At 49.3% G+C, this 13,492-nt stretch overlaps 1 protein-coding gene across 6 annotated transcripts; it reads left to right on the top strand.

Annotated features, from left to right (window-relative positions):
• The first annotated feature begins 51 nt into the window (after window positions 1–51).
• On the top strand, window positions 52–13,326 carry ATAT1 (alpha tubulin acetyltransferase 1). Of its 6 annotated transcripts, none has more exons than XM_055406065.2 (13): window positions 52–199; window positions 671–731; window positions 845–936; window positions 1,056–1,116; window positions 1,495–1,608; window positions 1,771–1,872; window positions 7,422–7,467; window positions 7,587–7,655; window positions 9,222–9,293; window positions 9,466–9,709; window positions 12,406–12,485; window positions 12,577–12,619; window positions 12,964–13,326. In XM_055406065.2, exons 1-13 carry the CDS (start codon window positions 93–95, stop codon window positions 13,136–13,138), a joined length of 1,266 nt encoding a protein of 421 aa, XP_055262040.1. In that variant the 5' UTR covers window positions 52–92; the 3' UTR covers window positions 13,139–13,326. The 6 variants fall into 6 exon arrangements, 5 of the variants coding, with proteins under 5 accessions (XP_055262040.1, XP_055262041.1, XP_055262043.1 ...); XM_055406067.2 differs by having other exon boundaries at window positions 195–325; XR_008683251.2 differs by lacking the exon at window positions 12,964–13,326 and having other exon boundaries at window positions 10,207–12,485; window positions 12,577–12,622.
• The last annotated feature ends 166 nt before the right edge of the window (window positions 13,327–13,492 follow it).

Raw genomic sequence — 13,492 nt, 5'->3', positions numbered from 1 at the left:
GGGGACCTGCAGGCGCTGCCGGGGAAATGGATTGCGGTGGGAGGGGCGGAAATGACGTCGCGTGGGGCGGGTCCGACCGCGCACAATGGGCCATGGAGTTCCCGTTCGATGTGGACGCCTTGCTCCCGGAGCGGATCACGGTGCTGGACCAGCACCTAAGGCCCCCTGCCCGCCGACCCGGAACCACAACGCCGGCCCGGTGACATCTCAAATCTTCCCCACGGCCCTTCTCTCCCGGTTCCTCCTGGAACCTGGTCCAGGCACCACGCCCCCTTCTCGCGTCGACTAGTGACCGCTCCTTTTGATGTCCTGGCTCGCCTTTTTGGTGACCTTTGACCCTAGACCTTGTGGGGTTGATCGGGGCTTGAATCTGCCACCTTTCACCGCTTGGCCCAATGTATGGTCCCAGCCGCAGGATATGGTTGACCTGCCCTTCCTGCTTCCCCACAATAACTTTAAGGGAGAAGGGAGTGTACCACCCTGAAAGGAGGTGTGGCAAAAGTTTGGGTTTCAGAGTAGAGTGGGAAATGAAATCGAATTGGAAGACTCCAGGATAGAGGGAGGGCATGAAGTACTGACCTGGGGTTATGGCCCAGGTTCCCAGGGAGTGATTGCCCAGGACCCTTTAACTCAGTGACTTTCTGACTCTTCATCTCCTCTCTTTCTGTAGTGTTGATCTGCAGCAGCAAATTATGACCATTGTAGATGAGCTGGGCAAGGCCTCTGCTAAGGTACTGGGGAGTCTACATGCGGTAAAGGGGAGGCCTCTGGGAACAGCTGGTAAGGGAGGGCAGGGGTCCTTTGGAAGGGACTTGTAGAAAGTCTGTCTTAAAATTCCTGGCAGGCCCAGCATCTTCCTGCTCCCATAACCAGTGCATCCAGGATGCAGAGTAATCGCCATGTTATGTATATACTCAAAGATACTTCAGCTCGACCGTGAGTGCCAAGTGCGCGTCCATCCTGTGCTTAATTCCTTCCTCCCCCAGCCCCTTTCCCTGTTTTGACTCTACCTCTTCCAAATAGATGCTCACTATTGTTATTTTCTTCACCTACAGGGCTGGAAAAGGAGCCATTGTTGGCTTTCTTAAAGTTGGATATAAGAAACTCTTTGTATTGGTGAGTGTCATTGGAAACTGAAAATTCATATGCCTTGGCTCCTGAGAACAGAAGCGCTGGAGGTTGGAATGTGGCAGTAATGTTTGAGTCCTAGAAAATCTTTTTAAGTTAAAAATTATTATTGGTTGCTCTGGATCTTCATTGAGGTGCATGCTCTTTGTTGCAATGCAGGGGCTTCTCCTAGTTGTGGGGCAGGAGCTTCTCTTATTGCTCTAGAACAAAGTTGTGTTCAATGGGCTTAGTTGCCCTGCAGCATGTAGGATCCTAGTTCCCTGACTGGGAATGAAACCCGTGTCGCCTGCATTAGAAATTGGATTCTTAACCACTGGACCACCAGGAAAGTCCCTAGAAAATCCCTGTTGTTCTTTTACCTCCTAGGATGATCGTGAGGCTCACAATGAGGTAGAACCACTTTGCATCTTGGACTTTTACATCCATGAGTCACTTCAACGCCACGGCCACGGACGAGAACTCTTCCAGCATATGTTGCAGGTATTGCTTATCTCTTCGCCAGCTCTTCCCAGAGGCCTTCAGTCCCCCCAGAGGCCCTGCCTCCCATCCTCCCACCCCGACCATGTTCCCATAGCCTTCCCAGGATTCCTCTTGGCCTGCTTTCCCCACCTTCTCCTACCCTGAGTCTCTTGTTCCCTGCAGAAGGAGCGAGTTGAACCACACCAACTGGCCATTGACAGACCCTCCCAGAAGCTGCTGAAGTTCCTGAATAAACACTACAACCTGGAGACCACCGTCCCACAGGTTAGAAGTTTCAGAGACTAGATCCCCATTGAGCGTTCCCACTGAATTTACCTAGTCTTTGGGGGGCAAAGAAGAGGCACCTTCCAAGCAGTCCCTGTTCCCCATTGTATAGAAATTCTTTTATACAGCTAAGCTCAGGGGCGGGATCAGGGGATAGCATCTCTCATCCTGGAGCTGTTTCATTATCATCTCATTTATTTTTATTCTTCACCCTGGACTGTTGTGTACACCTAAAAGCACGTTTATACCCCAAACATAAGTCTGTTCATTTTCATCTCTTCATTTTCACATAGGCCATTGCTTAGTCAATCAAGATTTAGTAAGGGCTTGCAATAATATACATTCCCTGTCCTCAGAGAGATTTGGTTTATTTGCGGGGAAGGTGGTTTGTCTGTAAGTAGATGCAATATAATGTTGCTGATACTGTCTGTTCATTCGGCATATATTTATTAAGGACCCAGCAGTATTCTGGGCTTTACAGATACTTAATTCAATAAAACAGAAAAAAGTTTCTGTTCTTACAGAGCTTATATTCTAGTTGGGGAGAGAAAATGTAATAATTAAACAAGCATATATGCTGGTTGATGATAAGCGCTCTAGAAAAACAAGAGCAAGTAAAGGTTTGGGAATGCCCTGGTGAGGATGGGAGTATGTGGGATTGCGAGTTTAGGTGGGATAAGCAGGAAAGGCCTCACTGAGAAAGTGTCACTTGAGCAATAACTTAAAGAGGTGAGACTATGAGCCATTAATACCTGGAGTGGGGGAGCGTCCCATGCGGAGGAAATGGCTAGTGTGAAGGCCATGAAGTGGAGTGGGCCTGGAAATTTGGCTGGTGTGGCTAGAGCAGTGTGAGTGAGTGGGGAGTGTGATAGAGGAGATAAGAGCACTCACAGGGAAGGAAAGACACATAGGGCCCTGCAGGCTATTGCAAAAACTTTGGCTTTTAGTGAAAAAAGGATAGCCATCATAGAGGTTTGAGCAGAGGAGGGATATGATAGGACTTACTTTAATATTCATTTGGCTGCACCGGGTCTCCGTCAAGGCTGTGGGGTCTTTAGTTGTGGCATCCGGGGTCTTTTATTTGTGGCACGTGGGATCTAGCTCCCCTACCAGGAATTGAGCCCAGGTCCCCTGCATTGGGAATGTGGAGTCTTAGCTACTAGAATGCAGGGAAGTCACTGATGTGATGCACCTTAAACCAGAGCACTTTGCTTGTTAAGAATACACAGTAGAGGAGTGAGAGTGCAAGCAGATTAAGAAGCAACAATACTGATGATAGATGGTGGTGGCTCAGACCAAGATGGTGGCAGTAGAGGTGGGAAGGAGTGGTCAGATTTTAGGTATGCTGAAGTTAAAGCAAATAAGGTTTCTTGATTGATTGTGGAGAAAAAAGAGAAGGAGTTAAGGGTGATCCCAAAGTTGTTGGCCTGAGCACTTGGAAGGATGAAATTGCATCAACTGAGATGGAAGTTAGAGCAGCTTTGGAGGGGGAAATAGTAGGAGTCCACCTTGAATATGTTAACTGGAGATGTCTGTGGTGAGTTCAGGTTGAGTAGACAGTTGGTTGCTTCCATAGCATTGGGAGAAGAGGTTTGGAGTGGAGAGTTTTCAGCACCTGACTTCACTTTCACTTTTCACTTTCATGCATTGGAGAAGGAAATGGCAACCCACTCCAGTGTTCTTGCCTGGAGAGTCCCAGGGACGGGGGAACCTGGTGGGCTTCCGTCTATGGGGTCGCACAGAGTCGGACATGACTGAAGCGACTTAGCAGCAGGATACTTGAAAGCAGCGAGACAGGATGAGAATCACTGTGGAGTGAGTTATTGATCCAAGGACTTGAGCCCTCAGGCACTCTTGAAAAGTCTGGGAGGAGAAGTAGCAACAAATGCAGCCAAGGAATGACTAGTGAAGTAGATGCAAAATTAGAAGTGACCTGGAAGGCCAGTGAAGAAAGTGTTTGCAGAACAAAGGAATGACTTACTGAGTCAGATGCTGCTGATCCATGAGGTAAGAAGAGGTCTGAGACGTGACCATTGGATTTAGCTGCCTGAGGCCACTGGTGATCCTGACAAGCAGTTTCAGCACAGTGGTGGGTGGGTGGAAGCCTGGATGGAGTCCTCAACCAACTTTTTGGCACCAGGGACTGGCTTCGTGGAAGATAATTTTTCCATGGACCCAGTGGAGGTAGGGGGAGGGGGGAGTGGTTTTGGGATTTTTCATACACATTACATTGCATATGAAATGTACATATGAAATGTACATTATGCTGCGGATGATCTCACAGGAGGTGGGGTTCTGGCAGTAATGGGAGCAATGAAGAGCAGTATAAATACAGATGAAGCTTCGGCTTGCCTGCCACCGCTTACCTGATATGTAGCTGGGTTCCTAGCAAGCCATGGACCTGCTATGTGGCCCAGGGGCTGGGGACCCCTGGTTTAAGAAATTAAGAAACGCGAAACTGGAGACAGCAAGAATAGGTGACTCTTAAATCCTGGTTTAAGGTCAACAGAAATAGAGCAAGAGCTCGAGAGGGCTATGGATCAAAAGAGTTGATTCTTCTTAGCAGTATAAGAAGAAAGCATAAGAATGACTCAGAAAATTTGATGATGTCAGAGAAAGTGGGAAGAACTGAGAAAGTCAAGAAAACTGCTGAAGCAGTGTTGCTGAGTGGACTTGGGCTTGGGTTGACAAGCAAGCCTTGGATAGGAGCACAGACAGTTAATCCTTGTAATGTGATTCATTGATGTGCTTATGGAGGAAGCATAAAGGGAGTGCTTACCTGGGTAAAGGAAGACTTGACTTCATCTTGAAAAGTGTTTGTCAGGGGGACAGCCGTGGACAGGCTAAAGTGCTTTTCATGCAGGAAGAAACATGAGCAAAGTCAGAGAGGTATTAATATACTTTTCAGGGCACTGCAAGCAGTTTTTTGTTTGGCTGGAGTGCTGAGCATGTGCTTGTTGGAGGAGAATAATGTCATGGTAGACATTACAGCCGCTGGTGGCTCAGAGGTTAACGCGTCTGCCTCCAATGTGGGAGACCCGGGTTCGATCCCTGGGTTGGGAAGATCCCCTGGAGAAGGAAATGGTAACCCACTCCAGTATTCTTGCCTGGAGAATCCCATGGATGGAGAAGCCTGGTAGGCTACAGTCCACGGGGTCGCAAAGAGTCGGACACGACTGAGAGACTGAACAGAACAGACATTACAGCAGGGTCAAGGCAGGAGATAGACAGGGTCTGCTTAGAACATCCGTTCCGTTCCGTTCAGTCGCTCAGTCGTGTCCGACTCTTTGCGACCCCATGGACTGTAGCCTACCAGGCTTCTCTGTCCATGGGATTCTCCAGGCAAGAATACTGGAGTGGGTTACCATCTCCTTCTCCAGGGGATCTTCCCGACCCAGGGATCGAACCCGGGTCTCCCGCATTGGAGGCAGACGCTTTAACCTCTGAGCCACCAGGGAAGCCCATGCAAGCTTAGAACATGCAGGACATCATTTCTCCATTGAGAGGCAGCAGAGAGCAACAGGAGGAACACTGTCAGTATCTGGCATCAAATGTATTACCCAGGTAACATGTAAGAGCAGGGCAGTGTAGAGTGTATGCATGCTAAGTGGCTTCAGTCATGTCCCACTCTGTGTGACCCCGTAGACTGCAACCCACCAGGCTCATCTGTCCACAGGATTCTCTAGGCAAGAAAACTGGAGTGGGTTGCCATTTCCTTCTCCAACAGAGTGAATAGATATAGATGGATAAATACATCTATAGATGTACAGTATCATAATGACTAATGTTCATGAGCTCTGGTGGTATCTACATTGCATTATCTCTGTTGATCCTTGTACATTTCTTTGATGTAGTTCTTATTGACCCCATTTTGGGTTGATGTAAATTAGGGACTTGACCAAGTGTGCACAGCTAATGTTAGAGCTTGACTTTGAACCCATAGCCCACTTTGATGACTACACTGCATTCCTGACTGACATGCCTCAGCTAGAATCCGGAGTCTGGGGTTTGAGTCCCAGTTCTGCCCTGTGTAGTCCCTTCGCTTTGGGCCAGCCATGTCTCCAAGCATGTCTGTTTCTAGTTTTCTTGGGTATATACCTAAGAGTATATAGGAGTAGAATTCCTCAGTCATGTGGGAATCCGGTGTTTCCTTTTTGAGGAACTGAGAAACTTTCCACAGTGAATGCAGCATTTTACATCTCCCTCAGCAGTGCATGGTGGCTCTAGTGCCTTGACATCCTCACCAAAATGTTGTTTTTCTTTTTATAATAGCCATAGTAATGGTTGTGAAGTTGCTTCTTTTTGTGGCTTTGATTTGCATTTCCCTTTTGACTAATGGTGCTGAGCATCTTTTCAAGTGCTTATTGGCCATTTGCATGTCTTCTTTGAGAAATGTTCAAGTTCTCTGTCCCTTTTTAAATTGTGTTTGTTGCCTGTTTGGTCATGGGTTGTAAGAGTTCCTTATGTTCTAGACACAACACCCTTATTCAATATATGATTTGCAAATATGTCCTCCTGTTCATGGGCTTTCATTTTCTTGATAGGAAATCAATATCCCATTTAAGAAATACACCATTTATTTCTTAAACCATGTCCGAAATAATCAAGATTTCCCCTAATGTTTCCTTCTAAGAGTTTCATAGTGTTAGCTCTTACATTTAGGTCTTTGATCCACTTTTTTCTTCTTTTGTTTTCTTTTTTTTTTTCCTTTGGCCACACTCCATGGCACACAGAATTTCCTTAACCAAGGATCGAACCCGTGGCCCCTGAAGTAGAAGTGCAGTGTCTTAACCACTGGACCACCAGGGAGCCCCCTTTAATCCATTTTTAGTTATTTTTTGATCCAAATTCAGTATCTTTAATGTAGATATTCAGTTGTCCAAACACCAGTTGTTGAAGAGGCTATACTTTCTCTTTTGAAAAGTCTTTCACTTTTATTGAAAATCAGTTGACTATTTCTGGACTCTGTTCATTCCAAGGGTCTATTTGTCTATCCTGTGTTTCTACCACTGTGTTGATTACCATAGCTTTGCAGTAAGCTTTGAACTTAGGAAGTGTGACTCCTCCTCGAATTTATTATTCCTTTGTTAATCTTGAAGGTTATTTTGGCTATTTGAGGTCCTCTGCCTAGAAAATCCCATGGACGGAGGAGCCTGGTAGGCTGCAGTCTGTGGGGTCGCTAAGGGTCGGACACAACTGAGCGACTTCACTTTTACTTTTCACTTTCACACATTGGAGAAGGAAATGGCAACCCACTCCAGTGTTCTTGCCTGGAGAATCCCAGGGACGGGGGAGCCTGGTGGGCTTCCGTCTATGGGGTCACACAGAGTCGGACACGACTGAAGTGACTTAGCAGCAGTAGCAGTAGCAGCAGCAGTCCAGCTTTAGGATCAGCTTGTCAGGTCCTGAAATTTTGACTGAGTCTGTCAACAAGGACAGGAAGTCTGGCTTTTGTTCCTGCTGTGGTTTTTCTAGCCCAGGGTTCTACACCCAAGTATGTGCTGAGTAGCTGAACGGACAGCTATTATTTCTCTTGTTTCGTCTTACAGGTGAACAACTTTGTGATCTTCGAAGGCTTCTTTGCCCATCAGCATCGTAAGTTTTCTCACCTGTGTGTGCTGGTCAAGCAGTTGGGGTGAGGGGAAGGAAAGAGGTGAATTCTTGGTCTCCCCCGGCCCCCTCACTGAGGGGCACCGCCGCTTCCTTCCTCACAGGGCCCCCTGCTACCTCTCTGAGGGCAACTCGACACTCTCGTGCTGCTGCGCTCGATCCTATGCCCGCTGGTAAAGCTGCACTGAATGGGTGGATCTGTAGTACTGTGATGGCTAGTCACTCTGGAGGCCACCAGGAGCTCAGTGTGTGATCTGTGGGCAGTTTGAGAGAATTCTAAAGCAACCCAAGTCTCCAGCAGACATTACCCATGGGAACTCAGTGTATTCTATACCTGGCAAGACTTTTAACTAAGCAAGCTCACTGGGAGCCTGTTTGACCGTAGACATTGATGGAGCCTCTTGCTGCTGCAGGCCCATCAAAATAGGCCAGAGTCATGTTCCTTCCTAAACCCCTCAGGCTCTGTCAGCCAGTAAGCGACAGGCAAGTGCAGTCTCCCCTTCCGCTTCCAGTCATAGAATAATGACATGAATGGTCCAAAGCTTAAATACTAGTTTTTGAAGATAACACTCAGAATTTGTAACACTTCCAACCAAATAATGGAGAAACGTAGCCTAGGAGGTACTGAAATGTTGCCCAGGTTCCTCATTCCATCCTCATCGGCACACATGCTCCCTGCCAGGCTGAGTCCCACCCTTCCTTCTCAAGGCGGAGGGGTGCAGCCTTCTGCTGGCTGTGTGGTGCTCACCTACACAGAAGGGCCCCCTTTCTGAAGGAGCTGCCCTGTGGCTCGTTCTCACCTCCTCTGTGGCCGGGAAAGAGTAACCACCACCCAGACAACAGTGTCACCAGTGACTAGCATCTACCAGTGTCAGGCATGGAGAGGCAGTTCATATCTGTGACTGGCTTTGATTTCCAAGACCTCCCCTCCATCTAGCTCCTACTGACCAAAGGCTGTGAGAAAGAGAGAGCCAACAAGGACAGTGAAGACCAGGTCTACAGGGGAGGGGACCCTAGAGCTTAACTGGATCCACCGGGCAGTCTCCTTTGCCACACATGATGGAGAAAGAACCTCTTGAGAGGGAAAGGGAGGGGCAAGTAGAGAAGAGAGGAGGTGGGAGGCTGAGCTTGGACAGTCTGTTAGCCTCCCATTTACTTTCTCTGGTAGCTCCTTTGCAGATGTCTGTGTTTTTTCCTCATCCTTTTTCTTTCCCCCTAATAAAATGTAAATCTCTTCCTTTTTTTGCCCTGGAAGGAGAGGTTCTGCCTGACCCCAACCTCCCCTAACCTCTCCACAACAATTCCTGATTAACCAAGGGCTTTGTCCATCTCATCTAGAGGGACCTGGGGTCCTCGTTGGCCCGGCTGGGACCATTCCTCTGCCCCTGAATCCCAGGGGGGCCTGACAGCGCCCACTGACAGTAAGAGCTCGCCTCCTTTGGCCGCCCTTCTCCTGTACCTCCCAGGCCCCAGAGTCTCCCCCGGATCTTTCCCCCAACTCTGCATTTGGCCTACTCCTTCTGGCTCTCCTCAAAATGCTCCAGCCTTTCCCCCGAATCCCCTTCTGGTGTGATGGCAGTGCCACAGAGCTGCTTCCATGGCGGAGCTGACGTCTCCTTGCCCAGGAGGAACTGTGGTGTCAGGGACCAGAGGTTTGGGGTTGCAGGGGTACTGGCCGGGAGGAGGGTGCACAGTGTGTCTCCCCATGCTTACCTCACCTGTGTTCTCTCCACTCCCAGCTCCAGCAAGGAAGCTGCCACCCAAGCGAGCAGAGGGAGACATAAAGCCATACTCCTCTAGTGACCGAGAATGTAAGACTGGGCTCGGGGGTCTGGGCCTGGGGGGGCCTCAACCAGGGGAAGGATTTGTTCTCTCTTAAGGCTCTGACGTCTCTTTTTCCTTCCCTGATCTTTGCTCTCATGACTCCCTTCCCTGTCCTTTTCCTTCTTTCTCTGTCTTGCTCTGTTTTCTCCCTCCCCCCAGTTCTGAAGGTAGCTGTGGAGCCTCCGTGGCCCCTGAACAGGGCCCCTCGCCGTGCGACTCCTCCAGCCCACCCACCCCCTCGCTCCAGCAGCCTGGGAAACTCACCAGAACGGGGCCCCCTCCGCCCCTTTGTGCCAGAGCAGGAGCTGCTGCGTTCCCTGCGCCTCTGCCCCCCACACCCCACCGCCCGCCTTCTGCTTGCTACTGACCCGGGGGGCAGCCCTGCCCAGCGGCGCCGCACCAGGTAACAGGAGCTGGAGGGTTAGGGAGCCTCAGGACTGTCAGACAGGGCAGTTAGAAATGGCAGAGGGCAGTGTAAGTCAGAGACATGAAACAGTGGGACAGGAGGATTGGACACTCGTTTTGAGAATATACTGGAAGATGTGTGGAAGCGGTCTGGAAATAAATTACAGTGAAGGAGCAGAATAGGACTCAGGGGAAGCCTAGGGACGCTAGTGCCTAGAGGAAGGTTAGGAAGAACGCAGACCCACTGAGGTGGGGGGGGGCGGGAAATCGTGGTTTAACACTTGCTGGGAGGGGGCAGGGTCTCTGACACAGCCTGGGGAGCCACCGGCCCCGGCTTAGTGCCTTGTGTGGCGGGAGCCCACCCCGGCAGGCAGGGACTGGGCCTCTCCTTTATTTCTCTTGCCAGCTTTCTCCTCACCTCTGACTTCTCTTTCTGTTTTTCTCTCCCCTCCATTTTCCCTCTCCCCTTCTCCTGTCCATAACATCCTTTCCCAGTTCCCTTCCCCGCTCTGATGAGAGTCGATACTGACAGACTGCTGACCCCCTCCCCTCCCTGGGAGACCTGGCGAGGGTGGAGACCCCTCTCCCTGAGAACCCCAGACCCAATCTCCCATTGCATCCCCCAGAATCTAGGGGAACTTGACAAGAACCCGTAGGATTCCCTTTACCCCTTTCTTGGACACCTGGGTGGTCAGGGTCCCAGGTGGCCTAACACTTCATAGCTTTTCTTACCATAGAAAGCAGTCCTTCTCTCGTAACTTGGGCTCTGAACACTCCCACAGACAGCCCGATTTGCTGCCAGGCCTCTTGGTTGGGCAGCTCATACTAATTATCCAGAGAAGCACACTCTTGCTTGCTGTCAGATTCTAGAACATCATGGAAGGTCCAAAGGCCTCCTCTGCCAGGGAAACTTTAAAAGAGTCTTGTCTATGGAATAACTCCTATCGTCCCTCCACACTGTCTCCTGGTAGCTCTAATACTGCTTTGTGCTACGGACTGCAGCTACCCTATCAGCCTGCTGACGCCAGCCACTGAACGAACTCTGCTTCATAGCAGTTCAGTCAGGTAGGAGAGGGACTTACCAGCTCCCCACGGGATCCACTCAACATTGCCAAACTCAATCTCCATATGTTTCGTGTATGTATTAATCTGTAAGGGGACCCCCGAGCTGATGTCTGCTGTGGGACTCTAGGCTCACCACACTTCTGTAGACACTACCACCTCCCCCAGGTCCAGGTTCTCTGAAGGAGTCTGTTTCTTGGCCGCAGATCCCAGCAAACACCCTAGGATCATTCTTAGCCAAGTTTCAGAAGCTAAGCTTGAGTATCAAGGCTCTATTAGCTCCTGGAATACCCTCTCACATCCATCCCCCCCCCACCCCCCGCAGTAGCTAGATATGCTGATAGATTCCTGTCTTGTGAGATTGTCTTGATGATGATGGGGGAGCTCTTCCTCTGGCCTTCCTCTCTTCTTTCCTCCATAGCAAGAATCCTCCCCTGCTCCACCCCCAAGCTATAGAACATTCTTTCCCTCCCTACCCTCTGGATGTGTGCTAGTTCAGGTACCCCTACTGTGTTCCCCCAAATCCTTGGGAGCAGGATCTCCCTCTTTTCTGACTCACTCCTCCTTTTCTTCTCCCTCTCAGTGTTGTCTGAATAAAGCGTGAACTCTTTTGTGTTTTTTAAATGGACATTTTCAATGAAAAAAAAAAAAACCCAAACAAACCTTAAGGTCTCAGCCTCGTTTGTGCGCCACCCTGTATTTTCCTGGACTCTCAGGACCTCTGGCCTCTTCTTCACCTCTGAGATCTGCAGATCTTCCAGCAAGGAGGCTTAGAGCTCCCCTCGCAGGATCTAGTGTCTGCCTGTCCCCATCTTCACTGCTGGATTTTCTCCTGCAGATTCTGTCTCCTCTAATGTAGTCACTGGATCCCTCCATGTAGGCTTCTGAATCTATTCCTCCATTCTCTCCAGAAACCTCTAGCTCTCTCTCTAGTAATTCCTACTGTTTACCCCAGGCCAGCCCTTGCTGAGATGTTAAGATTTACTAACATCTCTAGGAGCCAATTAATTGCCTTCTGATAACAATCCCCTAATTGTTTCTTGGATTATTCTTCTCTAAACCCTTGGATCTCTTTCTCAAGACAGTCCTTTTCCTAAATTCAGCCTTGCCACTCCCTCTTCCCCTCTGGCTAAGGTATCATATAATTAAGGTAACCGTGTTTTCCAACTCAAAATACCAGAGCACCTGGTTCAGCAAACTTTTTTTGCCTTTATGTGAATCCATTTTTTGTTTTTGGCTGCACTGCGTATCTTGTGGGATCTTAATGTGCCAACCAGAAATGGAACCTCTGCTCCCCGCAGGGGAAGCACAGAGTCCTAACCACTGGACCACCAGGGAATTCCCCTGAATCTTTTTATAACATGATTTCGATCACATTTAACCTTACGCTTAACACATTGCCTCAACTAGAAACAATAAAGCAGTAAGTCAGGACTGCTCCAGAAAACCTTGGGGTATAAAATGATCCCCCTTCCCTTTTCTAGGGCACAACTTGTATTAAACCCCATAGGAATGATAACTACCGCCCCTCTGTCCCTGTGCTGTTCTTTTATTCCTCTCCCCTGATTCCTCCATGCCCACTCATCTTTCATCCTGCAGCCTCTTCCCCATCATTTCACATTTCTTCTACAGCGGGACTCCCCCAGGGCTGGTAGCCCAAAGCTGCAGCTATAGCCGCCATGGGCGGTTGAATTCCTCATGTCCCAATACAGGTAAGTTACTCATCTCCTTACCCTCAAATCAAGTAGGCCATATTCTCTACCTACTCCAGCCTTCCCGTATACATGCCTGGTATTTCCACAGGCAACCAAGAACTGAAGCAGGGGGAACAGGAAACAGAGAATAGGTGAGGTCTGAGCCCCTCCCCACCTCTGACCCCTTTTCTAACATCACTCTCAGCTACTTCCTCCTCCTAAATCTCACTCTCTGAACTGGACACCAGCTCCTCCCACAGAGCCTTCCACCTAACATCCTACAAGCCTCTTTCCCCATAGGTTCAACTCTGGTGCTTCCCTTTGGCACCAGTCCACCCTGTGGGTTTCAGGTTTGGACATAGCACCAATGGTTCCAGCCTCATACCCCATCATTTGTCCTCTCCACAAGAGCCTGACAGACCTTGAAGAAGCTGTGATCTTAATCCTCACTTTAGTATTCGTGTAACCCACTCTCCATCTCCCTCCCACCTACTAGGTGTGCCACTGAGGAGCAGGTCTTGTCACAGCATGGGTCTGGGGAGGAATCCATGCACACAGTTCCTCCACAGCCCCAGGTTCCACCAGCCCAGTCTTGGACAATGGGTGGGGACATGTTCAACGCCAGGTTCATTCGAAACTTGCATGAACGTCGCAGCACCAGGCCTTGGTGACCGCAGCCCCCTCTCACACCTTCAAAATCATTATTTCTATCTTACACAGGGCCTAGTCAGCTTTCCCTCACCGTGGCTGTATTCATTCATTCATTTATTCATTCTACAGGCTTTTTTTTTTTAATCAATGCCAAGTTATTTGTATCTTAACCAGAGCAATAAAGTATTTTTTACCACGAGGGTTACTGAGAACATACTGCGGATGTCGTTATTTCGGTCCCACTCCTCACGCATCAGCGCCCACTTTTGCGCAAGCGCACAGGTGAGAGCCAGGCTCTAGGCCGCTAATTTACTGCGCAGGCGCCCTGAGGCTGCCTCCGATTCGGCGAGCGCAGGCGCACTTACTGTAGACCT

This window comes from Moschus berezovskii, chromosome 23 (assembly GCF_049115385.1).
Source record: "Moschus berezovskii isolate FMDL1 chromosome 23, NW_MosBer_1.0, whole genome shotgun sequence".
Lineage (NCBI taxonomy): Eukaryota > Metazoa > Chordata > Mammalia > Artiodactyla > Moschidae > Moschus > Moschus berezovskii.
Note: the sequence above shows the minus strand (reverse complement) of the source record. Positions and strands in the feature narration are given on the sequence as shown.

Bases quoted from the DNA above. Each gene is read 5' to 3' on its own strand.
- ATAT1 (XM_055406065.2), top strand. From the start codon at position 93: ATGGAGTTCCCGTTCGATGTGGACGCCTTGCTCCCGGAGCGGATCACG. The intron at 200-670 runs GTGACATCTCAA...CTCTTTCTGTAG, and splicing joins GGAACCACAACGCCGGCCCG to TGTTGATCTGCAGCAGCAAA. The intron at 9,294-9,465 runs GTAAGACTGGGC...CCCTCCCCCCAG, and splicing joins CTCCTCTAGTGACCGAGAAT to TTCTGAAGGTAGCTGTGGAG.